The following is a 24977-nucleotide window of genomic DNA, read 5'->3' on the forward strand; positions in this document are numbered from 1 at the left end:
CTGAGCCTGCACTCTAGAGCCCGTGTTCTGCAAGAGAAGCCGCTGCGATGAGAAACCTGCACACCACAAAGAAGAGTAGCCCCCGTTGGCCGCAACTAGAGAAATCTGAGTAGCAACAAAGTCCCAGCAAGGCCAAAAATAAATAAGTTAATTCAATTAAAAGAAAACAAATATTTACAGAGCTTCTCTATGTGCCAGACTGACAGCTGGAGAGAGAGGCGTGGAGGAACTCAAATATCACACGGGGCGGGGAAGCAGGCACGGGGAGGTGGGAGGAGAGACAAAATACTCAGGGTCTCTCAAAGAGGGAGTCAGTTTGTGACTCTTCAGAGGGAGGGACAGGGCGGCCCCCACCCCGGCCCGGGCCGCCCCTCCCCCAGCAGCTCCCCAGCAGCAGGGAATCCAAGCAGGAGTGAAGGAGCCGGGCAGGTGGTAGATGAACAACTAGGAGAGCAGAGTTCTCTCTCGGGAGCAGCTGCCTGTCCAGGCTGCCCATGGACCACCCAGGAAATCTGGGAGCCACTCGTGGGAGGAGTCAGATGGAGTGAGGGGTGCTGGGAGGCCGGGAGTCCCTGAAGTAACCTCTCCAGGAGCCCCAACATGAGGCCAGATCTGTGACAGCGAGAAAGGAAGCTGCGACCCCACGTTTCCTCCTGCACACACACATTCAAACCCTCCCTCCACCCGCCTGAATCGACTGTCCCGGCGAGAGTTTACAGAGTGCTCAGAGAAGAGATTCCAAAATGCAGGAGGCAGAGACCACGTTTAAACTTCAGTTATCTCCTGATCCACCTGAACATATGAAAGTGAACTTTGAACCGGATAAGTGCTTTTAGAAATTACATTCTTTTTGAATCTGAAAAAGTATGTGTATGTGTATATAACTGAATCACTCTGCTATACACCTGAAACTAATATACATTGTAAACCAACTATACTTCCATAAAAATAAGTATTTTTTAAATTTATTTATTTTTTTATCAACCACAAGCTGAGAACCCACAACATCCTTCAGTATCATGACCTTCCTGCCAAACCAAAGCCCAGCTGCCGACCTTTTCCTGGCCAGAGACTTAGGTTTGCTCCCTGGTCAGGAAGATTCCCTGGAGAAGGAAACGGCAACCCACTCCAGTATCCTTGCCTGGAGAATCCCATGGACAGAGGAGCCTGGCGGGCTACAGTCCACAGGGTCACAAAGAGTTGGACATGACTCAGCAACTGAGCACAGCACTGGTCAGTGAGCTGTCACTCATCATAAATTCAGTTTCATAAATTCTAACTCCTCCCACCCCCCCATGAGTCTCCACCTGTAACAGATGAAGACAGTCTCCTTACAGAAAATCTCTCTCGCCCAAGACTGCAGGGCTCGCCCTGGCTGAGCCAGGATTCGGACCCCGGCTCAGAGCTCTGTGATACTCCCAGCACACGTCAGACTCGAGCCTCTGCCACACAGGCTCTCACCCTTTCTGTATCACCATCTCCCCATCCTCACAGCTCTGCCTTCCATCCTGTCTCCAGTGGGCAGCCTCTCTCGGCTTCTCAAGCCAGAGGCCGCCTGGGATTGCCACCTCTTCCGGACATCCCCTGTGCCGCTAACCCCCCATCCAGGCCTGTTTTGAGGACCCCACAGGCCGGAGATCCTGCCCAGGTCAGCTCAGACTTGGTGAAGGGCTGTCTCACGCTGTCTTCCTTGCAATGTTTTCCTGTCCAATGTTTGAGAAGAGTTTTAGAATTTTGTTTGGAAATTCTCCTTGTCCTCAGAAATGACTCATGATCTCTTAGAAATCACTGTGAATATATGGGAGAATTCTTGAGATACAGAAGAGCTTGCAAAATTTTTTGCAAATAGGATAAACCAGTGTGCTTATTTTGCTTTAAGACTGACATCCATGTATTAATTTCAATTTGCAGAGGCATCTCCCTACTTTTAGAAGCTATGAACACGTTGTTTTTGGAGATTAAAGAATTTTGTGGGTCCTTGACCACCTAGACAGAAGCCCTGTGTCTGCTGTCCAACGGGCAGAAGAGGCTTGCTCACCCTTAGCTGTGTGGCCTGTGTATCAGTTATACACAGACCACCACAAAGCCCAGTCCTGCCCCCACCAGTCATGACTTCAAGCTTCAGACAGAGATTTTTGTTCAGCTGACTGATAAAGTCTTAAAACGACTAGCACAGTTGGCATAAAATGAATGCTAATGGACTCAGGAAAAATGTCATAAATACACAAAAAAATCACAACTTCAACCACAGAGCCTTCAATCCCATACTCTTCAGCCCTTTCCTAAAATATCTAGCCATTTGACATATTACTGATACTTCTCAAAATATTTGCATTCTCTTTCCTAAAAGCAACACAAAACAAAAATACTTTGATTTCATTGCTTTGAAAGACGGTACAAGAAGACAGAACCTAAATAAAACAGAACATAAATATCAGAAGGTCTCTGGAAGTACTCCACCTCCAGATTTTTGTTTCTTGAGTAGCTAGTTCTACTACTTAGAGGGGAGCCTTGCTCATAATCTCCTGGACCTCTGTGTCCCTAAGGTGGCCAAGGCCTCCTATTACCTGCACATTGTCCTTGGGCTCAGGTCAGTTTGCTTCAGTAAACTTTAACCAGATGCAATCTGATAACATTTTAACATACACAATTAAATCAAACCTACTCACTTGCCCAGCAGTTAGGGGAGGAGTGGGGGCCACTGAGGGTCTGTAAGAAATAAGGGGGTGGGGGAGGGGGCAGCCCTGCTTTGCTGGACCAACCAGTAGGTCATGTGATGCTGTCTGAACACCAGGAGCAAAAAATAATTTGTCAAAAACAAAACAAACCACAGGTATACCTGGAATGAACAGAATCTACACGAACAAAATGCATTCTCTGATGAGCAGAACTTCAGGGCAGATACCCTTTAGCACATCACTGGGGCTGAGAGCAAGAGGCCTGGCCTTTAAACATGCTTTGCTAATACTGCTGACACAGCACTTCTCCACCTGACGATCACAATGCTATTTCTATTTTCTGCATGTCCAGACGCCATATAAGCCTCTGTTTCACCTGGGGGCAGGCCCAGGGACCTGAAAGTCAGATTTCATGTTGCCCCTGAGAGGGCATGGTTTCTGTCTCACCCATCGTGTGCTCACATTGAAAACGGAGAAGAGGAGAGGAAACCCCAGAAGGGAGGTAGGGAAAAGGAGAGGGGGTCCTGGGGACTCTGGCCTGGTGCTGCCCACCTCTTTCCATTACTGTCCCGGAGCATTGCTCTGCCCATCACTCTGGACTTCGTCTCCAGCTCCTGCACTTCCTCCAGCAGCGTTTTCTTGCAGGTGTGCTTGGCCCTGTGTCCAAGGAAAAGACAAGAAGGACATGACATATGAACTCAGCTGTGACAACAGGCTGCTCCCCCATGGGCCCTCTCTGATGTCCTCTGACCCAGGCTGGGGCTTGGAGTCACTGTGGAACGTATGCCAGCCCTGTGCATGGTGAAGGCTCCACCTCTGCAACCTGGGAAGCACCCCAAGTCCTGCAGAACAGGCCCAGGCCATGGGTGTCAGCAAATGATCCCCTAAGAGCATTGCTTTTGGCTGCAGAGCTGGCTGATGCCCTCCAAGTCCAGACAGAAGCCCATGGTTCCTGCAGGGTCACAGGTCTACCTTGAAAGCTGTCTACTTCAGGACCTAAAGACACAAAAGATGCTCTAATCCTCACCCAAGTGGACATATGCAGGTTCTTTGGACTGTGCCCCAACTGTAAGGTTAAGAGCCCAGGGGAAACAGTCTTTCACCCTTTTAGGGTAAAAAAAGTCACAGCAAGATGGAGTTATTATGCCAGAGGTCACTGTCATCACATCAAACCCTTGATCTGAAATTTGGGCCAACGCAAATATCTGGGCACAGATTTCCTTTCTTCTCTTGCAGACCTCAGCAGCATAAAACAACACAGTACCAAAACAGGCTGGCCTTTCCAGCCTGTAACCCTCAAATGCTCTCCCTGACCTGCAGAAAGAGTTACCTGATTAAACTAAGAAATACTTCACAATGTTTCAATAAGTGGCTGATCACAAAGGTCTTCCTAAAATTGAGATTAAACAGAGAATGGTGGGTTGGAAGCCATTCAGGCAAAGAAAGGGCATTGACAGAGATACAGGTTAGAAATGAGAAAAGAGAACCTGTAAAAAAGCAAAAGACTCTAGCAGAGCAGCACAGGGTAGTGTTCTTCTGAAAATCTTTTTCTAGTTTTTTTTGCAGAAGCGCAAGTGGGGTGCCCATCAAGCACCCAGACTCAGAGACAGAATCAGAACCAAACTGAGTGTGTCTGCAAGGACACGGCACAATGCAATGGAACCTTCTGGAGACCTGAGCTGCTCCACGGAGCCACGTGTTCCTGTCCACTTTCTGCCTTCAAGGAGTCTGGGAAGACAGCGCCCAGTTGTCTGCTGACACCCCAAGTTCATTTCCGGTGGAGAGTCAGAGCGGAGGCTCTGTGTAAGTGTAGGTCATTCATCTCCCCACAGGAAACAAGAGCTGAACCACACAGTTTTCACACATAATTCCTTAACCACACCAAGCAGTGTCCTGAGACTCAGGGGCGATTAAAACACTGCAATTCAAAGCGGAGACAGGGGAATTTTCATTTAAACAAGAAATGAGAAAATGTTTAACTTTCTGCTGGAAAGAAGACAAAGAGAACGTGACATTCTTCACTATGAATGAATATGCCAGGCCCAAAGTCTACCTTTGATCCCAACTGGGCTTCTGGGCTGTATTGATAAGAGCCATCTGGGTAAACAGCCAGCTCCACTCCACTTGGATTCACCCCAGATACATGGGTCCTGAGGAGTGTGTCTGGCTTGTCCTTACTGTTTCAGGAATGTCTTCACTCCAGCATCCTCCCTTCCTTCTTCCTCTCTCGCCCACAGAGCAAGCAGCACTCATCAACCTCTAGACCAGCCCCCAGTGTTATCCTCTGGGCTGGGAAGGGGAAGGGAGACACGAAGTAGGCTTGAAACAGGAAGGCTGGACCACAGGGCGCAGAGCACCAGAAACCTACAGCTTGGGCCAAGAGAAAAGAGACTTTGACCCACGGGACTGAAGCCATCAGTTTTCACTCATTCATAAAACTGCTCGAGAAGGAAATAAGCATGTTGATTCTACTTGGCCTTGTTCATGTTCCCAGTAGATGAAAATGCGTTCATACCCAAGAGTTCTTCAGCAATTTTGTAGTATTTCCACAAGGCTAGTTCCCGGGAGTCAGCCTGGGAACTTAACCAGTATGAGAACATGGCTAGTCTTTCTGCCTGGGGCACTGCAGTAGAGTTGATGCTAGCAATTTAAAACCATGTTTTTGGGGACTGTCCTCATGGTCCAGTGGCAAAGACTCTGAGCTCCCAATGCAGGGGGCCTGGGTTCAATTCCTGGTCGGGGAACAAGATCCCGAATTTGTGGTTGCTCTTTAGTCCCTAAATTGTGTCCGACTCTTTGGCAACCCCATGGACTGTAGCCCACCAGGCTCCTCTGTCCATGGAATTCTCCAGGCAAGAATACTGGAGTGGGTTGCCACTCCCTTCTCCAGGGCATCTCCCGAACCAGGGGTCAAACCTGAGTCTCCTGCATTGGTAGGCGGACTCTTTACCACTAGAGAAGAACCACCAGGGAGGCCCAGATCCTGCCTGCTGCAACTAAAAATTCCCCACGCCACAACAAAGATGGAAGATGCCATGTGCCACAACTAAGGCCCAGTGCAGTCAAATAAATAAATAAAAATAGCTAGAAATATTTTTCTTCAAGAATCTTTACCCAATAAGGCCTTACTTAGAGAAATGATTCTAAGGCCTCCCCTGCCAAAGTCTACATTTGTCATTGACTAAAATCTAATACTTCTAAGTTTCAAAAAGCCAGACACTAAATATTGACCACTGGCAAGGAAATCAGATCTCACCATGAGCTGGGGTTGGGTTTGTTCTGAATCACAGCTTGGGCAGAGTGAACCCAATCACCTGTGGATGGCTGTTTCCCAGAGCTCCTCCCCCAACCCCATGTCCAGAGGCCAGGTGAACACAGAAGGGCAGGTGGGGTGCTTAGACCCTGTAAGAGTCTGTGGCAGTCCACAGTGATCCTTCAGATAGAGTGAAAGGTATTACTGAGGTTATCAGAGATATTTGAAATAAGTAAGTTGGCCTAAAACCCTGAACTTTTCATCTTCTTATTTCTGAATTTTTTTTTCCTGGACTCCTTTTCTTTTTTTTCCTTATGGAAGGAGAACAAGTCAGAAGGAAACATTAGATTCTAAATGTGGATGAAAATGTAAATATAATGTGTCTCAAAAGAAATTAGTCTGGTTGGAAGGTTTTTTTGTTGTTTTTTTAAAATCAAGGCCCTGTTGTACACAGAAATTTCTTATTACCTTTTATTTCCACTTAACTGCCTATCTGGGATAATAATAAGGAAATGAAGTCATTCTGGACTTGTTGAATGTACTGTGTGCTGACTGGTAAGGTACAGGAGATACAGTTAGATAAAAAGAGATGGGTCCCTGAGCTCTGTGGGCTTGAGCTTTATATTATTTCTATAAAGCAACATAAGTGACTTGTTGCTTTATGAGCATGAGTACATGGCAGCTTACCTAAGAATGCAGTCATGGGTAAACATTTTGGAAGCACGTGAGCTAAAGGATATTAAAGTAGTTCCGGACAATTTAAACTGCATGCATCTAATAAAAATATTCATTAGCCAGGTAGCATCTATCATCCATTATTTTAATAAAAGATGTGTTAGTTTAGTCCCTCATGAAAATTCTGGTTAACAGGGTAAACAGAAGAAGTTTTTTGCAATGTCCAAATCTGCCTTAACATAGTTCAATAATGGATTTTCATTCAGAAATTTGATAGACTTCACTGAAAAAAATCACCAAATTGCCTCATGCTGTTTTTTTCTTCCTTAGGCTTAACAGTGCATGTCCTGAAATGGGAGAGAGACTAGGTGAAGAAAGAGGGAAAGGGCAGGAAGACAGAGCAACCTGCGTGCACAGAAATGCACAGTTAAGTCCCCTACATATGAACCTTCAAGTTGCGAACTTTCAAAGATGAGAACGTGTATCTGGTTCCAGCACGGAGCCAGCACCTGCTCCATCCACGTCAGGTGTGAGGCATTCTGCAGCTGGCCCTCCGTCTCCTACTGCTGATGACGCTTCAGCTCTACCATCTCCCACCTCCTCTCCCTCTCCCGGTCAGTAACTCTTCTTGTCTGTTCACCCGATGCCAGCCCCTGTGTCCCTGCTATTGTACTACTAGGTACTGTACTGTAAGATTAAAAATGTCTTATTTTTTGTTTTGTTTTTTAATGTATTACTTGTGTTAAAAGTACTATAGATCACTACAGTACCATATAGCTGATTATGTTATTTATAGTTGGGTACCTAGGCTAACTTTGTTGGACGTGTGAACAAATTGGGTTTAGCAAACATACTCTTGGAATGGAACTCGTTTGTATGTAAGGGACTCACTCTACGTAAAAAGGCAGGACTGCTTTGAGCTGGAATTTAAAAGCGTTTTCAAAATAGAGTTAACCACCAAATCTCAAAATCAAACTAAAAGGTCTTAAGACTGGCCCAAGGCAAGATGAAAGAATCACAGCAAATTTACAGAAGTTCGACACTGCCTCAAGCTGATTCATCAGAGCCAGCCCTCCAGCGGCCCCCTGACTCCGTATCATGTCACTCAAGCTCTCTTTCCCAGAGTCCAGGGTGCAGCCTGGCACATCACGTGACAAGAAACATTCTACAATCTGAACCAAATGACGGGCAATTTTCTGGACAATTGGGATTAATATTTTTGTTCAGTGTGTAGGAAGGAAAAACAGGACAGCTTTGTAAAGCTGAAGAAAGAGAAATGACAGGTAAGTATCACGGCCTCATTAGAGGTAGTTCAGTTCAGTCGCTCAGTCGTGTCCGACTCTTTGTGACCCCATGAATCGCAGCACGCCAGGCCTCCCTGTCCATCACCAACTCCCGGAGTTCACTCAGACTCACGTCCATCGAGTCAGTGATGCCATCCAGCCATCTCATCCTCGGTCGTCCCCTTCTCCTCCTGCCCCCAATCCCTCCCAGCATCAGAGTCTTTTCCAATGAGTCAACTCTTCGCATGAGGTGGCCAAAGTACTGGAGTTTCAGCTTTAGCATCATTCCTTCCAAAGAAATCCCAGGGTTGATCTCCTTCAGAATGGACTGGTTGGATCTCCTTGCAGTCCAAGGGACTCTCAAGAGTCTTCTCCAACACCACAGTTCAAAAGCAAAAAGAAGGCTCTCAGCCTTCTTCACAGTCCAACTCTCACATCCATACATGACTACTGGAAAAGCCATAGCCTTGACTAGATGGATCTTAGTTGGCAAAGTAATGTCTCTGCTTTTTAACATGCTATCTAGGTTGGTCATAACTTTTCTTCCAAGGAGTAAGCGTCTTTTAATTTTGCAACTCATAATACAGTTTCCCTGGGAGAAGCCTCTGAATTTACTTGAAGTGAAGTGAAGTGAAAGTCACTCAGTCGTGTCTGACTCTCTGTGACCCCATGGACTGTACAATCCATGGAATTCTCCAGGCCAGAATACTGGAGTGGGTAGCCTTTCCCTTCTCCAAGGGATCTTCTCAACCCAGGGATCGAACCCAGACCTCCCGCACTGCAGGCGGATTCTTTACCAGCTGAGATATCAGGGAAGCCCCCGAATTTACTTGACTCAACAATAAATATTTCAGGCTGGGAGTATAATAGGAGATAAAAGATGGACTCCTTGATCAGAAGCAAAATGTCCAAAGAAACTTGCCAAATTCTTGCTTTTGAGGAGCGGGATAAGTATAGTTTAGACATTAACTATGTATTATTGGTCATATATTTTGGGCAAACACTCTGGGCCAGAGGCTATACACGCCATACAATCCAAATTAAATGAGACAAAAATTCATTTCAGGAGATGGGTCTGGAATTCAGAGGGGCCTTTCCTGCTCCTACCTGGCTGGCAACCCCCTTGGAAAGAAGTGAGTTTCCTTTCCATATGGTGGAGCTGGAAGCAGTGTCCTTGGTAAAATGTAAATAGCGCTAATCTGACAGTGCCAGGAAACCCCACCCCCCCACCCCCAAAAATCCCATTGGAGAGGATAGATAATTTGCTTCACGCAGACTGGGAACTCATCCTTCGAATGTATTAGAAAAAATCCAGAAAACAGAGGAAGCGGCAGAGATATTACAATATGCAAATACTCTTCTTTGAAATGGTAGAAGATACTCCTGCCAGCATCTCACTTAGCAAATATATCAGTCTCAGCAAAAATGTATGGCCGAAACCAACACAATATTGTAAAGCAATTATCCTTCAATTAAAAATAAATTAAAAATGATGTACTAATAAAATTTTTTCATGACATTAATTTGATAGTTGAATTAAAAGAGACCAAGATTAATTTATAATCAAGTTCCTAGTCTCAAACTATACACTAAAAAGTGATCTGATGTAATCAAGACCACATTCTATTTACCTAAAACTAACTTGATGATCTTGCAAAACTGAAGAAATTTGGCAAGGCAATATATCGTGCCATAATTGGGCTGTGTTATGAGCACAAGTCATAGAACTCAGATTTTCTTTCAGTTCATTTATTAGATTAAGAAAACATCTTTCTTGGGTATCATAGTTTGATTTCCAAGGATTCCAATTCTATTTATAGAACACAGTTTTAGCAGATAAAATGGATGCAGTGATAAAGTTTTTGAGAAATCACAGTTATTTAATTTTCACTAACAGTTGTAAAACTTAGTGAAGAGAAGGAAAAAAGGAAAACACCCAAAATATGTGCTATAAACTCACCTCTCCCACCTTCTCTCTCTGTGGATCATTGGTTGTCAAGATAATGCCAAGATGAAGATTTTTTTTCAAAATACATTCCTACCTGTCAGGTAGGAGCAGTTCTCACTGAGTGTGGGAGGAAGGGAGAGAGAGAAATGAAATCTGATGTCTTCTGGAAGGTTTGGAATCAAGTCTCAATTCTCTACCTTAGAGACGCCAAATAATTACGTTTTGCCCAAAGTTACACCAATCCAGGAGTCTCGATTTTCAGGGAAGTTGGCAACAGTAGAAGTCATCAGGTCTATCCCTGACCTCAAAAATCAACCTGACCTCTTTTGCAGTATTCCTTCTTTTCCTTGCAGATGAAATAAAATTTATTTTATCTTGGAACCTCGTAGCTTTTTTTCACATTGTAAATAAGATAGTTAGAAAATAATATATTCTGAAACACAAACAAAAATTGAGCATAAGTTATTTCCTATTGAACCTATGTGATAATTTTGTCATTGTGATTAATCTTCTCATAGACTTGTAAACTGACACTTCAGGAAAATTATATTTGAAAGATTCTTGCTGGGAATAATTTGGAAAAACAAAGACTACTTGATTCTAAGCATTTGGTGATTTGAAATGACATACATATACACACAATTTCCCTTTAAGCATGGAGTTTAAAGCCAGACTATATTTGTGATCACTCAGCGTTGATAAAAATCAATGAATTTTGAGGGGCTTGTCTAGTGATCCAGTGGTTAAGGATCTGCCTTGTAATACAGGGGATGCTGGTTCAATCCCTGGCCAGGGAACTAAGATCCCACATGCCTGGAGGAGCTGAGTCCTCACACTGCAACTACTGAGTCCACATCACAACTGCAGAGTTCATGCAACACAAAGAAAGATCCTGCATGATGCGATGAAGATCTCGTGTGCCACAACTAAGACCCGACACAGCTAATTTTTTTTAAAAAATCAATTAATTTTGAGTTATGCTTCTTAACCCTGGTGGAATGGATCTGTACTCAGAAATTCTCCCTTATAATCCTGTACAAGGAACACCTCTCTTGACCTTCACAGAGCCTGACTTCTTTCCTACTATATTCTCATCAAGGTGAAGAGCAGGTTAAAAGGAAAAAAAAAAAAAAAAACCAAGCCAACATCTTTTATATCTGCTGTGGCAGGTGGCAGGAGACCTGTGACTTCAGAAATCTCACAGCATCTAACACCCTATGGTGGGGCTTGCTAAAGACTAATGGAGAACACAGGACAAGACCTGGGGTATCACTTTATCTCTCACTTACGCTCTCCATGCCACGTCTTCGATCAGACATGCGGTGGGAACCAGAAATAATCCCAGCCAGAAGTGTGCAGAGCTCAGAACCATGGTTGCCTGCAAAAGCCAGAAGTGACACGTGCATTAACACTGCTGAGAGAGAGAAACGTAATTCAATCAGTATAAAATGCCCCTTAAGCAAAAGAAGGTTATTAAATTCAATGAAAACTGAAATACACACTCAGGAAGAATGTCAAGGGGACCAACCGGTGGCGAGAGCCCCTCACCATGATCTCCATCAGCTCTTGTCTCCATCCTGATAGGCTGACGAGTTTTGTCTCCCTCTTTTACAAAGCACTTCAAGCCCCTTCACGGGCAACAGGAGTGGGCGTGGGAAAGGAAGCAGGATTAGCCCAAGTCTCAGAACCGAACCTGAGACGTGATCTCCCGATGCTGCCCCCCCCCCCGAGTTACACTGCCTCTTTAAGTGTTACATGCTGTGTATATGTCCATATATATTGATGCATATGATGGCTTTTGTATGTTCTATTTTGGAATCTCCTCACCTTAAAAAAAAAAAAAATTCCTGGGCCTCAAACACAGAGCATCACTCCAGGCCTTGATCCACTGAGACTATGCAGACCACCAACCATTGGACCCACCGTGAGATCACATGTCAGGAAAAATGCATGCAGGGGTCTCTCAGAGGGAGTGCACTGCCGTTTTCATAGCTCTTTGGCTATCCCTAGTTCCCATTTCTCACACAGAAAGCATAGGCACAGAAGGAAAATTTAACTCCCCGTCCCAGCCACAGCAGCCCAAGCAAACCACAGGGAGGAGCTGAATTATCCAGGTTCTTCTGCAGGTCCTGCCTTCCTCCTCCAAACCTATCCCAGGTTGATGGAGCAGCGGAAGGCGGGCTTGTTAAAGCTACATTTCTGGGGTTGTTACATCCTGGATCATTACCGGCTGGTATATTTATTAAAGAATACAGTCATTTAAAAATAACATCTTATAGAAATGACAGTTATGTGATGGGCTGGAGGTGTTAGCTAGTGCTGTGATGGTAATCATTTTCCAAGACGTAAGTGGATCAAATCAACATGCTGTATGTACCCCTTAAACATACGATGTTAGATGTCAACTGTGTCTCAGTAAAGCTGGGAACTGCTTTTTGAGAAAAGCAAAAATAACATTTGATAACAACCATCTATGTGCTGTTTAAAGTGGTTTATGAAACATCAGTAAGAACTCTCATAGCTGAGGCAAATGAGGAAAATAATCTTTGAACCCAGTTGACAAAGATTATGTGGGGATTTGGAAGTATGGTTTTGTTGCTGCTTTTTAAAACTTGGAGCTGTTAAAACATGTGGAAATAACTGATTTTAATGGTGTGTCTCCAGAAAGATTTTCTAGTGTCTTGATTTTCACATATTGACTAAGTTCGAGGTACTGAAATCTTTGGCAAGGCCACAGCTATTGGTATTGAAATTGAGATTTAGTTAGATTGTTCTTATTCTCTTAGCATAAAAAAAAAAGGTTTATTAAGCTGGACTAGGTGACAAGCGGCATTACTTACTCCCTTCTCCCCACTCACGTACACTACTGAGTGAGGTGTCCTTTCGATGTGCTAGCAGCCCCACTGGGAAAAAAGGCGCCCTCAGTTACATCTTTAGCCAGTGAGGATTCTTGGGTTGGGTGCCAAATGCATGGGCTTCCCTGGCCACTCAGTGGTGAAGAATCCACCCACCAATGCAGGAGAGTTCAGTTTGATCTCTGGGCCAGGAAGAGCCCCTGGAGAAGGAAATGGCAACCCACTCCAGTATTCTTGCCTGCAAAATCCTATGGACAGAGGAGCTTGGCGGGCTACAGTCCATGGGGTCACAAAGAGTTGGACATGACTGAGCACACAAGCCAAATGCAGAGGGACCTCTTGCAGTAAATTAGAGGAAAGTGAGGCTTGGGCGTGAAGCTATCTGATAATGAAACCACAGCTGGTGAGAGCCCAGAGAGGGTAGAGCTGGTCTGAATGTAATACAGCACAGCATTGCATGTGGACAGACCAGGGATGCTGTGAAACAAGTGGCCAGGGATTAGGGCATGCAGAAACTTCCGTGGGCCCCTCATCACACACACACAGTGTCCATGGTGCTCAAGTCCAGCCACCCATGGACATGGTGACAGACAAAAGAAGGTTCTAGAAATGAGGCTGGAGGAGCTTGAGTTGGGCAAGGTTGGTCTGTGTTTCCTGTTGTGGGGTGGATTCTGGACGCCGTGATAGCCATGGAGGAGGCAACCATGGCAGTTGCTCCCCTGCCTGGAGGAGGAGACCAAGATTGCCTGGTGCGTCACCGAGTGCCAGGACTTCCCATAAAGCGTCCTTCCCAGTCCCTTTTCTATAGAAAAGAAATCAATACTGCAACCTCTGCAGGGACCCAATTCGCTCCCTATGTGTGAGGGGAGAGGGGCTTCTTTTGGGAGGGAGCTGGTGAGGGACCACCTCCCCATGAATGAAGAGGCAGACAATAGGAACCAGGTAATTAACACGATGTGTGCGCTGACACACAAATCCCAAACAGGACATCCTTCATCTCACAGCAAAGTCCTCAGCAATCACTCCTCTGGGCATTTAGAGTATCTTTAAAACTCCAAGTGTGACCTGAAAAACATGTATATTCTAAATTAGAATAAAAACCACCTGATAAAAAGGTCATATTTTCCTGGATCTTCAATCTTGCCCAAAGATTTGAAAAATGGATCATTTCATATTGGTAAAACCAGAGTGTTCAAATACACATGAACTCGGAGATGCAGTGAATGCTACAGGATATGTCCCTGGGCCTCCAGGGTATGTATGTCTACCTCATCCGCTGTCAGAGATGTTTCATGGAGAGAGAAATTAATTAAGGAGAGTGGACTTAACAGTCAAGAATACATATCTGGTGTGGAGACTATTTACACATTAGATAACCAGTCCCTGAGGTGGGAGCTTAGAGGGGCAGGAGCAGGCGTTGTGGGGGCACAGAGGGGCCGTGGGTCACCAGGCTTCAATCACACGGCAGTTTCACTGATTCAGGTTGCAGGTGGATCCTACCTGGATCAAGGTTTCCATGTTTCCAACCCACTGGATCTCTTGGGGGTGCTTCTCAATTTAGATCTCAGAACAGACACAGAAGGGACAAGAAGGATTCCCCTTGGGAACAGGACCACCATCTTCTCCTCCCTGAGTCACTGTGAGCATTTGCTGGGGATGGAGGGGAAGAGTCCTCACCCCTGGGCAGCAGCCTCGGGCTACCAACTCTTGCTGTCCTGGGTGATTTCTCAGCAGTTGAGCAGGTGGACGGAGCAAGGACTTCAGGTTCACAGGGAGCTGGGAGGGAGCTGTGCCTCTAAGCTTTAGACGGTGACACCTGTACGGGGCCACTGCCTCTGCCTGCCTCAGTTTTCCCTGAGCAGCCAGGACCAGGACAGTGGAAGCTCTTCCTTTCGAGGGGCTGTGGTACCCAGCTCACTGTCAGCTGCACTCACAGACGATCCATGCCACCAAAGCCCCAAGCAAACCTTCAAAAATAAGGCTGTGCTCCTCCCTTCCTTGAAGTCTTCCTAGCTCTCCCAACCCCCAAACATCTGATCTGGAAACAGCTCTGCCTGTAAGATGACTTAGAGCCGCCAGTGAGCTCAGGGCTGGCGCGGGGCACCATGTCTGAGCCCCCGCCCGCCCTCTGGCTGCGCTCCAGCCCTCTGCTGCCTTCCTGGAGCAGAGCAGCCTGGGACCCTCGATGAGACATTTTCTCCACTGTTTTCTTTACCTCTGACAACTGCAACTGAAACTGAGCAGCAGCCCGCAGCCCCCCAGGGAGCCCTTCTGCAGTTTTTTCCTCTCTCTCTCACTCTTGCTGTTACTTTTTACAGCTCCTCTAACCAGAGTTCAGATTGCTATTTTTTTTTAAGAGAAATAAAAGAGTCTTGGGAAGAAAAGATTTGACTTCATTAACAGTTTATGATAAACTGAGAATCACAAATGATCCATCCCAAGGATCAGATTGAGAAATGAAAACTATGCTTTCTACTTTTAAAGTAAATTTATTTCTTGAAGCTAGAAACCACAGCAACAACTATTCTGCCTTCCCTTCTCCAAGGTTTTGGAGCATTTGGTACGCACCAACCTCAAGGTCCCTTTGTAGAGACTCGGGGATGGAGGAGGGCCATCCATGCCTCCAGGGTCTCATCTCCACCCACTCACAGCTTGTGTCGCAGGCACCTTCTCATCTCCGTGGACACACTGCTGGATGTACACAAGAATCCGCCAACACACCCTGCACCAGCTCCAAATTCCCCACAAGGGCTTCCCAAATAATAGATGTGTATTAGAAGTTGAAATTAGTGATGGACAGGGAAGCCTGAGGTGCTGCAGTCCATGGGGTCGCAAAGAATCAGACACGACTGAGCATCTGAAACTGAACTGAGTAACCGAAAATCAACCCTCCCAACTCCCCACTCCTCCCCTAGCATTTCCTATTTTCATTAGGCGACACCATCTGCCCCAGGCTTGTGTAAGAGATGGGTTTGATTTCTGCTTCTCTTCTCTTATATTAAACCTCTCTTCCTGGGCACTCCCACATATATTGTTTTTAAGCCCTACAGAACCACCCCCTGCAAGAGATACACTAATTGTTCTCATTTTACAGATGAGGCAACTAGGGCTCCAGGCCAATTCAAGGTCACCTGTAAGGGGCTAAGTCAGGATCTGAAGCCAGGTGTCTCTGACTCTGGTGCCAGGGCTTCTCCTGTGGTCTGAGATCCATATTCTCAACAGACAGTGGCTTTAATGGCTCCTCATAATTGTCTAGTATTTTCTTTACCATTCTGCTAGCATTTCAATAACTTTTATTTTAATAAATTGCAAGCCTTTAGATATGTATAATCCAGCTGCAAGTTTTAGCTCAGAAGTCCTACTCTATTGCAACTTTTCTGACCTTGTGTTTTTCCATTCTGCTTAAAATGCAACATTTTTCAATGATGGATTTAATAACTGGGCTATTTCATGGGAATGTCATTGTTCCAGAGGGTGATGCAATGTGCTGACCCAGTGAGCAGGCATGAACTGTCTCAATTAACAGACAACAAAGTGCCATGTCCATAAAAACTAGAGTCCAGTACTGGAACAGCTGTGGGTCTGAGTGGGTCTCATGGTCCTTACTATTTCTCAGTAGGACAAGTCTTATTAAGGTTAGTACCTGTGAAGCAAAACCAACATCTTACTCTTCACAGCATCTTGACTGGCATCAACAGGTTAGGAAACAATCACTTTTATAAAAAAGTCTTTGATGACAAAGGTTCATATAGTCAAAGCTATGGTTTTTTCCAGTAGTCATGTATGGATATCAGAGTTGGACCATAAAGAAGGCCAAATGTTGAAGAATTGATGCTTTCAAACTGTGGTGCTGGAGAAGACTCTTGAGAGTCCCTTTGACAGCAAGGAGATCAAACCAGTCAATCCTAAAGGAAATCAACCCTGAATATTCATGGGAAGGACTGATGCTGAAGCTGAAGCTCCAATACTTTGGCCACCTGATGCGATGAGCTGACTCATTGGAAAAGACCCTGCTGCTGGGAAAGATTGAAGGCAGGAGGAGAAGGGGGCGACAGAGGAAGAGATAGTTGGATGGCATCACCGACTCAATGGACATGAGTTTGAGCAAGCTCTGGAAGATGGTGAAGAACAGGGAAGCCTGGCATGCTGCAGTCCATGGGGTCACAAAGAGTCAGACATGACTTAGCAATGGAACAACAACAATTTAAAAGTGGAAAAGAGGCTACCAGTGGATGGTCCAATTCTCTAGAGATTCCAGCTTCTAGACACTTAGCCTTAGCTATACTGAAGATCTCAGGACTCTGAGACTCTGCAGAGGGACAAAACCTCCCATGCAGTGGAGCATGGACCATCTCAGACAGGCTCTATATTCAAGCCACTCACCTGCAGGCAAAGGCTCACGGTCCTCTAAGCCTGGCTAACAGAGTACCCCCACCCACTCCTCAGATTCTGCCCCTCAGATGCAACCCCAGCGACTGGGGGCCTGGATGTGCAGAATCCCAGTGACAGAGCTAGAGACCCAGAGGTTAGGAGTCCCACAAATCCATGGGGGAGGAGCTCATCCAGATGCAAATATCCAGTTCCACCTGCTTCGAGCCTCAGACACACAGCATTTCTGGGTGGACTGGAGACCTCTGGAGGAAAGGCAAAACTTAACACTTATGGAAGAAAAGGTGGGAGACTCCCTGATTAGCTTTTAGAAAATTTGATATGAAACAGCAAAAACTATGCAGAGAAATGGATGAGCATGCATTAAAATGGAAGACTTGCACTAAAGCACAACATAACAGAGTTTAAAGAAAAGCCACAGGCTAAGAGATTTCCAATGGGCATTCCAATCCCAGTTATACTATGCTCTGGTTATACATATACATGTTCAAAACCAGATACAGAAATCTGTGCAGCAATGTTCACTACAGCATTTTTGGTGATTGAACTTCACCAAAAGTCAAAACCTTGAATGTTTGTTAATAGGAGGAGAAATGCATTCTGGCATATTTATATGGAGGAATTCCCTGATGACTCAGCTGGTAAAGAATCTTCCTGCCAATACAGGAGAAGAGGGTTTGATCCCTGGGTCAGGAAGATCCCCTGGAGAAGGAAATGGCAACTCACTCCAGTATTCTTGTCTGGGAAATCCCATGGACAGAGGAGCCTGGTGGGCTACAGTCCATGGGGTTGCAAAGAGTTGGACATGACTGAGCGCACACACACATATTTATTTAACTGAAAACAGGACTAAAATGAGTCAGCTACATATGCATAACTATAGGTAATCCTCAAAAACCAGTCTTGGAAAAAAACCAAAGCAATCCAGTGTTGAGGGGAAGAGTATATATCATACAATCTATGTAAAGTTCCAAAACCCTGCAAAAATTAACATTGTCCATCGTTTATATTTTCTACATACATATTACATGCGTGAGAATAGTAAACATGAAAGTAATGAGAATACTTCTAGCTCAAGAGGAATGAGACAAGGAGTTCCATGAGGAGGACTCAACAGCATGGCTAACATTTTCTTTTTGAAAAGATACGAAGCAAGTGGCATGTCAACATTCAATATTCAACTAAGCTGGGGGTTTGACTCCATATCCTTTGTCTCTCCATGTGAAATCTCTTACTAGGTTGAAAAATGCCACAGAAAGAGGGTGTCTGAAATAGCCAGGGGGACAAAGGTGAGCCTTGACTGGTCAGAGGGCAACAGAGAGGGTGGGCAGGGAGAAGAAAGCTCCCGTAAGGAAGAGCAGGTGGAACCACAGGTCCTGAGGCTGAATGAGGTGGACTTTCAGAAGTTTCAGTTTTGCAGAGAACTTGGAGCTCCCAGTAATGACCACTTGGAGATGGATGAGGAAGGCCATGACGACAAGGAAAGAGCCTGCTGTGTGCTCAGTCCTTACCCAGTCAGCTTCCCCCATCATCCCTGCATCCAGGCAAGATGGGCGCTGTGGCAACTCCCAGCTTACAGATGAGGTCCTCTGCATTCTATTTCAAGTTAATCACTAAAAAGGACGTTGCCTATAAGCCATACATAACGGCCCAGCTCTGAGAAATCTGCCTCTTGGGTAACAAGCATTAAAATACCTTTATTTAGGTTACAGGAAATATCCTGACCAGACCCACCTGTGAACGACTGTGGGCAAGAAGAAATTAATACATTCCCTCTGGAGAAGACTCTTGAGAGTCCGTTGGACTGCAAGGAGATCCAACCAGTCCATTCTGAAGGAGATCAGCCCTGGGATTTCTTTGAAAGGAATGATGCTAAAGCTGAAGCTCCAGTACTTTGGCCACCTCATGCGAAGAGTTGACTCATTGGAAAAGACTCTGATGCTGGGAGGGATTGGAGGCAGGAGGAGAAGGGGACGACAGAGGATGAGATGGCTGGATGGCATCACCGACTCGATGGACGTGAGTCTGAGTGAACTCCGGGAGTTGGTGATGGACAGGGAGGCCTGGCGCACTGCAATTCATGGGGTTGCAAAGAGTCGGACACGACTGAGTGACTGAACTGAACTGAACTGAACTGACTCTGGAGTCTAGCCAGAACCAGGAAATGTTTGACATCACTCCTTCCCCTTTTAGTATAAAAGAAGCCTGAATTCTAACTCTGGGAAGATAGTTCTCCCACTCACCATCTTCTCAGTCTGCTGGTTTTCAAAATAAAGTCGTTGTTCCTTGTCCCAACAACTCCTCTCTGGATTTACTGGCCTGTTGTGAGGTAAGCAGTGTGCACTTGGCCTTGGTTATAAACCCAGCCGTCTGACCCCAGGGCTATGCCTTCTCATAGGAGAGGTGGGCTAGCTCTATTTATTCAGAGGCTCGTTTGTACCCAGTGATGAGTGAATCTGTGGAAATATATGCGATCACAAGGAAAGGGAATGCTGGGTGGGGAAAGGCTTGAGATTATCATGGGAGTGATTCCTACACTAGCAGGTGGGGAGCTGGAGGAGGAACCAAGACTCAGTGAAGCCTCGGGGGAGGGAGTCCAGGATGGAGCTGGGTTCTGAGGTGAGGAGATTTTAGGGACGATGAGGGGGAGGATGATGAGGGTTGGGGTACAGTGATAGCATGAGGAAATGGGGGGAAGGAAGGAGGGCTGGATGGAGCTGGTCCAGCAAGATGAGATAGCAGCAGGGGGATAGGATAGGAGAGAGAAAGAACTTGGGAGGTAAAATGAAAGTGAAGTGAAAGTGAAAGTTGCTCAGTCGTGCCCTACTCTTTTCAACGCCATGGAATTCTCCAGGCCAGAATAAGGGCTTCCCTTATAGCTCAGTAGGTAAAGAATCTGCCGGCAATGCAGGAGAGCTGGGTTTAATTCCTGGGTTGCAATCCACTCCAGTATTCTTGCCTGGAAAATCCCATGGACAGAGGAGACTGGCGGGCTATAGTCCATGGGGTCGCAAGAGTCGGACACGACTTAGCGACTAAACCACCACCAGCCGGTGCCCTTCTCCAGAGGATCTTCTCAACCCAGGGATCGAACCCAGGTCTCCCACATTGCAGGCGGATTCTTTACCGGCAGAGCCACCAGGAAAGCCCAAGAATACTGGAGTGGGTAGCATATCCCTTCTCCAGGGGATCTTCCTGACCCAGGAATTGAACCAGGGTCTCCTGCATTGTAGGCAGATTCTTTACCAACTGAGCTATCGGGGAAGCCCTGAGGTAAAATAATCAAGAGGCCAGGGTGGGAGAATGGTCCCAGCAGAGTGCAGAGAGGGGATGGGGCGGAAGGTGTGACTTGGAAAGTTCAAGGGCCAGCGTCAACTCAGAGGTGCTAAGGGCAACTTTCCAAGACCCCAGACACACACGGCACTTCGCAATTGTCAAGAAACGACCCTCCAGCTCCTCCGATGAATAACGACACTGAACGAAAGCCTATCTCCTCCCAAGTCTTTCCTCGGGCTCCCAGGCTCCAGACGACTTGGGAAAAGGAGCAGGAGACCCATCACACATCCTGTCTCACCTCTGTCCTGTTACAGCTATAATTCAGATGAAACACGCACACACGTCTATGCGCGAAAGTTAGCATCACATCCCGGAATATGAAATACTACACATGTGCCATGGGGCTAATTTACAGTTACTGCGGGATCCACAACTGTAATTTCCTGGCTTTGGTCTGTATGGTTTTTCAGACTCAACATTTATTAACTTTTTTTTTTAACCCAGCTATCTGTTTTTGGCTAGTATTCCCCATCGTACTTGCGTGCATATTTCTAAGCTGAATATCATGTTGTAAAGGTCTGTCTATTTCCTCTCATCTCTCTCAGTCCATCTGTATTTTTATGTTTCACCTCCTGGGTCTTCACCTTTTTTTGGCTCTGTAAATTTAATTAATGTAGTTTTGACTTTCTTTACTAGGTCACTGCTGAAAATTTACATAAAACAGATGCAATTTTTTCATCGCACTCTAATAGAAACATATCAGCCATGTTTCCCTTTCCCATATATTTCATTTTATCTCAATATAGCTTCCTGAGTTTAAAAATTCATAGACGCAATAGCACATGAATGCTTTTGACTGATTCTTCTATAGATAGCCTACTACATTTCAGCATCTTCTCATGTTAGAACTGGGTGGTCATGTACATAACATATGATAGCATTTGCTCTTCATAAAATCATCTAGACTTTCTTTTCTTCTTTAAGAGTTCAATACAAATATTATATATGTATATATATACACATATATATATTCTTTTTCATGCTCTTTTCCATTATGCTTTATCACGGGATATTGAATATAGTTCCCTGTGCTGCACAGTAGGACCTTGCTGTTTAACCATACTATAGACAGTGGTTTGCATCTGCTAATCCGACACTCCCAGTCCGTTCCTTCCCTACCTCCTTGGCAACCACAGGTTTGTTCTCTACGTCTGCGGGTCTGTTTCTGCTCTGTAGATACGTTCACTTGTATTGTATTTTAGATGCCGAATACAAGTGACATCATATGGTATTTTAGACCTTCTTTTCTTTTGTCCTTGTTCCCTTAATATTGTCGAAGGCACTGTGGGATTTCTTTTCTTTTATAGAAATGTCTTATATTAATTTTGGAGAAATGAAGATGCTTTCAGAGGAGAAATAAAATTCAATAATTATCCCTCTTTCTCATTTTTAAAAGACAAAACAAAAATCAGTTCGGTTACTTTGAGGCACTGTTAAAAAAAAAATTCCTAGCTGATTGTGTGAATGAATTCTACTAACGCATTTGAGATTTTGAATAATACAATGTTTATTCCAAGGATCCATTTTGCTTTTTCTCAGGCTTTTACTCGTTTATTCATTATGGAAATTCATGCCAATGATATACAATTTTATGTCTCCTTTATCTTTTTTTCTTTAAAAACATTTATTAGCAACCTATTACCATTCCTTTGTTCTCCATATTAACTACTTGCTTTCTCCCTAGCACAAATGTTTATATGTTTACCTCCAGAAAACACAACATATACACTACAGTCTCAGAAAAAAACAAAAAATAAAAAATTCGTTATCAACTCTAAGGCAGTAATAGTTGAACATACATCTTTGCCTGTAATTCTTTCTACTGAAATCCTTGAAAGTGAGAACCACTCAGTTGTGTCTGACTGTTTGTGAACCTATATAGTCCCTGGAATTCTCCAGGCCAGAATACTAGAGTGGGTAGCCTTTCACTTCTCCAAGGAATCTTCCCAACCTAGGGATCAACCCCACGTCTCCTGCATTGCGGGCAGATTCTTTATCAGCTGAGCCACAAGGGAAGCCCAAGAATACTGGAGTGGGTAGCCTATCCCTTCTCCACCAGATCTTCTGGACCCAGAAATCAAACTGGAATCTCCTGTATTGCAGGAGTATTCTTTACCAACTGAGCTCTCAGGGAAAATAAATTGGCAACAGACCTAATGGAAGAGAAAAATCTGAAAAGAAAAAAAAAAGGTATTCTGAGTTCTATTCCACTTACAGTCCCTATTTAAATACTTTTATTTCTAAAGTTTTCTTCAATGAGTTTTACTGGCTGAGGTGATTCTAATCATGCCATTCCTTTCTTTGTGGCTCTTTAAATGACTTTATTTTTTAAACTAACAACAGTTACTGACACGCACTGACCAACACAATTGAATTGTATGAGAAATCAGACTGAAGTCCATTACCCGCACAGAGGGTGACCCAGAAGCGCTTAATGTAGTTGTCTTCCGGTTAGCTTTCCACAGAGCAGCGCTAAGAAACAGCCGAGGCTCACTGATGGTCATTGCGCAGATACTGAAACTGTCACCTAGAGCGTTGTATGCTCTGGACTTCTAACTCACAGCGACTCGGAAAGCAGGCCGAGAATGAGACAATAGTACAAGTACCGCTGGTGGAGCAGCTGGGCAGAGGAAGTTTAGGATGGCCAGCAATGGGCAGAAAGAAACGACTCTGTGTTATCCTGGGGTAAATTGAGCCCAGCCTTGAAGGAGTCCCCTGGAAGCTGGGCCCAGGATGGGCCACCAAGCTTCCAGGGCTCTGCCAACCATGTCCCAGTGATTCATGCAGAATCAATCAGAGGATAGCACTCTGATGCTTTGGAGTCAGGACCCCACTGATTAATCCACAGTTTAGAATTTGAACAAGCATCTGTGGGATTAGGGTTTCTTCACTTCTCTGTTCAGCTGGATTTGTAGGTGATGATGAACGAGTTTTCCTTCAATCCAAGGACACTGGGAGAATGTTTTGCACCCTGACCTGCAGGCCCATTGAGGCTTATTTCCTAGAACTTCTCACTGCAGGTTCCATGGGGCCTGTCCAGTCCCCACAATGAATTACTTCCGCAGATGCTTGGGCCCACGGCCTTCCCAAGTCCTCCCTTGTAATCCTCAACATCTGTTCTGTGTCCAGCGCTGACCAGCGTGGGAACTGGCAAGTCCCGGCCGTCAGCATCACACAGAGGAGCCGCCAGGCCTGCACGGCCTCCGCTCCGTGATTCCAGCTGAACATGCCGGACATGGCAAGGCTCTCAGTTAAACCACTTGCAGCCCAGAGGAAACACCTGTTTAGAACTCATCTAAAATAAATGTGTGGTGAGCATTCCGGGTGCACAGCAGCAGTGGAGATTACAGAGCTCGGGGTTCTAGGGTGTGTCAGATATCCCAACTCCTGGCTTGATGTGAACATGTGCTTTTATTACCTTTTAATTGAGGATGCTTTATCTGAGATTGCCTGCGTGCATGCTCGGTCTCTCAGCCATGAGGTCTTTGCAGCCTCATAGACTGTGGCCCACCAGGCTCCTCTGTCCATGGGATTCTCCAGGCAAGAATACTGGAGTGGGTTGCCATTTCTTCCTCCAGGGGATCTTCCCGAGTCTCCTGCATCTCTTGCACTGGCAGGTGGATTCTTTACCTGCTGAACTATTTGGGAAGCCCACCCATCTGAGGTTGGTTTGGGTCTTATTCCTTTTTGGGTGACACACAAAATTTCATGAAAATCATAGCTTCAACCTCAACCCAATGTCTCATACTATCCTATTTTGCACTCAAGCTAATACCTACCATAAAAAAATAGAATGTGTTGTTTTTTAACAGGATGCCTCATTTATTTGGAGAGAATATGACCCAAAGTAAACATGAGTCTCTGTGTTGGTATTTTGCTTTTAACAGAGAAGCAGGGCTCCACCTCATCTGGTCAGTGGTCCAGCTGGTGAGGGTGACCCAACTCTACTTCAAGTCTCACCATCAGTGGAGATGGTGTATTTATTCATGGTATTGCTTTGTTCCAAATGCATCCAAGGGGAAGTGAGTAAACATGAAACAAAAAATGAGGCAACACAATTGAACATGAAATATGAGATTCCTCTGTCAGGTGGGCAGCCTGCCTAATTCCCCAAAAGTTAATATGGTGAGTTGAATGATGAAGTGACAATCTCCTTGAGCTCGAGTGCACACATCTGTAAAACGGGCCTATCTTATCCTTGAAGGGTGAATTTGGGCATCAAGTACCATAAAGAAAGCTGAACACCGAAGAATTGAGGCTTTCAAACTGTGGTGCTGGAGAAGACTCTTGAGAGTCCCTTTGACAGCAAGGAGATCAAACCAGTCAATCCTAAAGGAAATCAACCCTGAATATTCATGGGAAGGACTGATGCTGAAGCTGAAGCTCCAATACTTTGGCCACCTGATTGCAAATAGCTGACTTACTGGAAAAGACCCTGATTCTGGGAAAGATTGAGGGCAGGAGGAGAAGAGGACGACAGAAGATGAAATCGTTGGATGGCATCACCGACTCAATGGACATGAGTTTGAGCAAGCTCTAGGAGATAGTGAAGGACACGGA

The 24977-nt window shown here is 45.2% G+C and overlaps 1 protein-coding gene across 1 annotated transcript in view; it reads right to left on the bottom strand.

Annotated features, from left to right (window-relative positions):
- Nucleotides 1-24977, bottom strand: part of LOC120882942 (phospholipid-transporting ATPase IB) — a 401559-nt gene that overhangs the window by 43340 nt on the left and 333242 nt on the right. The window contains exons 33-34 of the mRNA XM_040266775.1: nucleotides 11127-11215; nucleotides 3231-3335 (exon numbers count right to left, since the gene is read on the bottom strand). Coding sequence (XP_040122709.1) covers nucleotides 3231-3335; nucleotides 11127-11215 — 194 coding nt within the window. The remainder of the gene's footprint in view (nucleotides 1-3230; nucleotides 3336-11126; nucleotides 11216-24977) is intronic.

The sequence above is a fragment of the Oryx dammah genome, unplaced genomic scaffold (genome assembly GCF_014754425.2).
Source record: "Oryx dammah isolate SB20612 unplaced genomic scaffold, SCBI_Odam_1.1 HiC_scaffold_24, whole genome shotgun sequence".
In the NCBI taxonomy this organism is placed as follows: Eukaryota; Metazoa; Chordata; class Mammalia; order Artiodactyla; family Bovidae; genus Oryx; species Oryx dammah.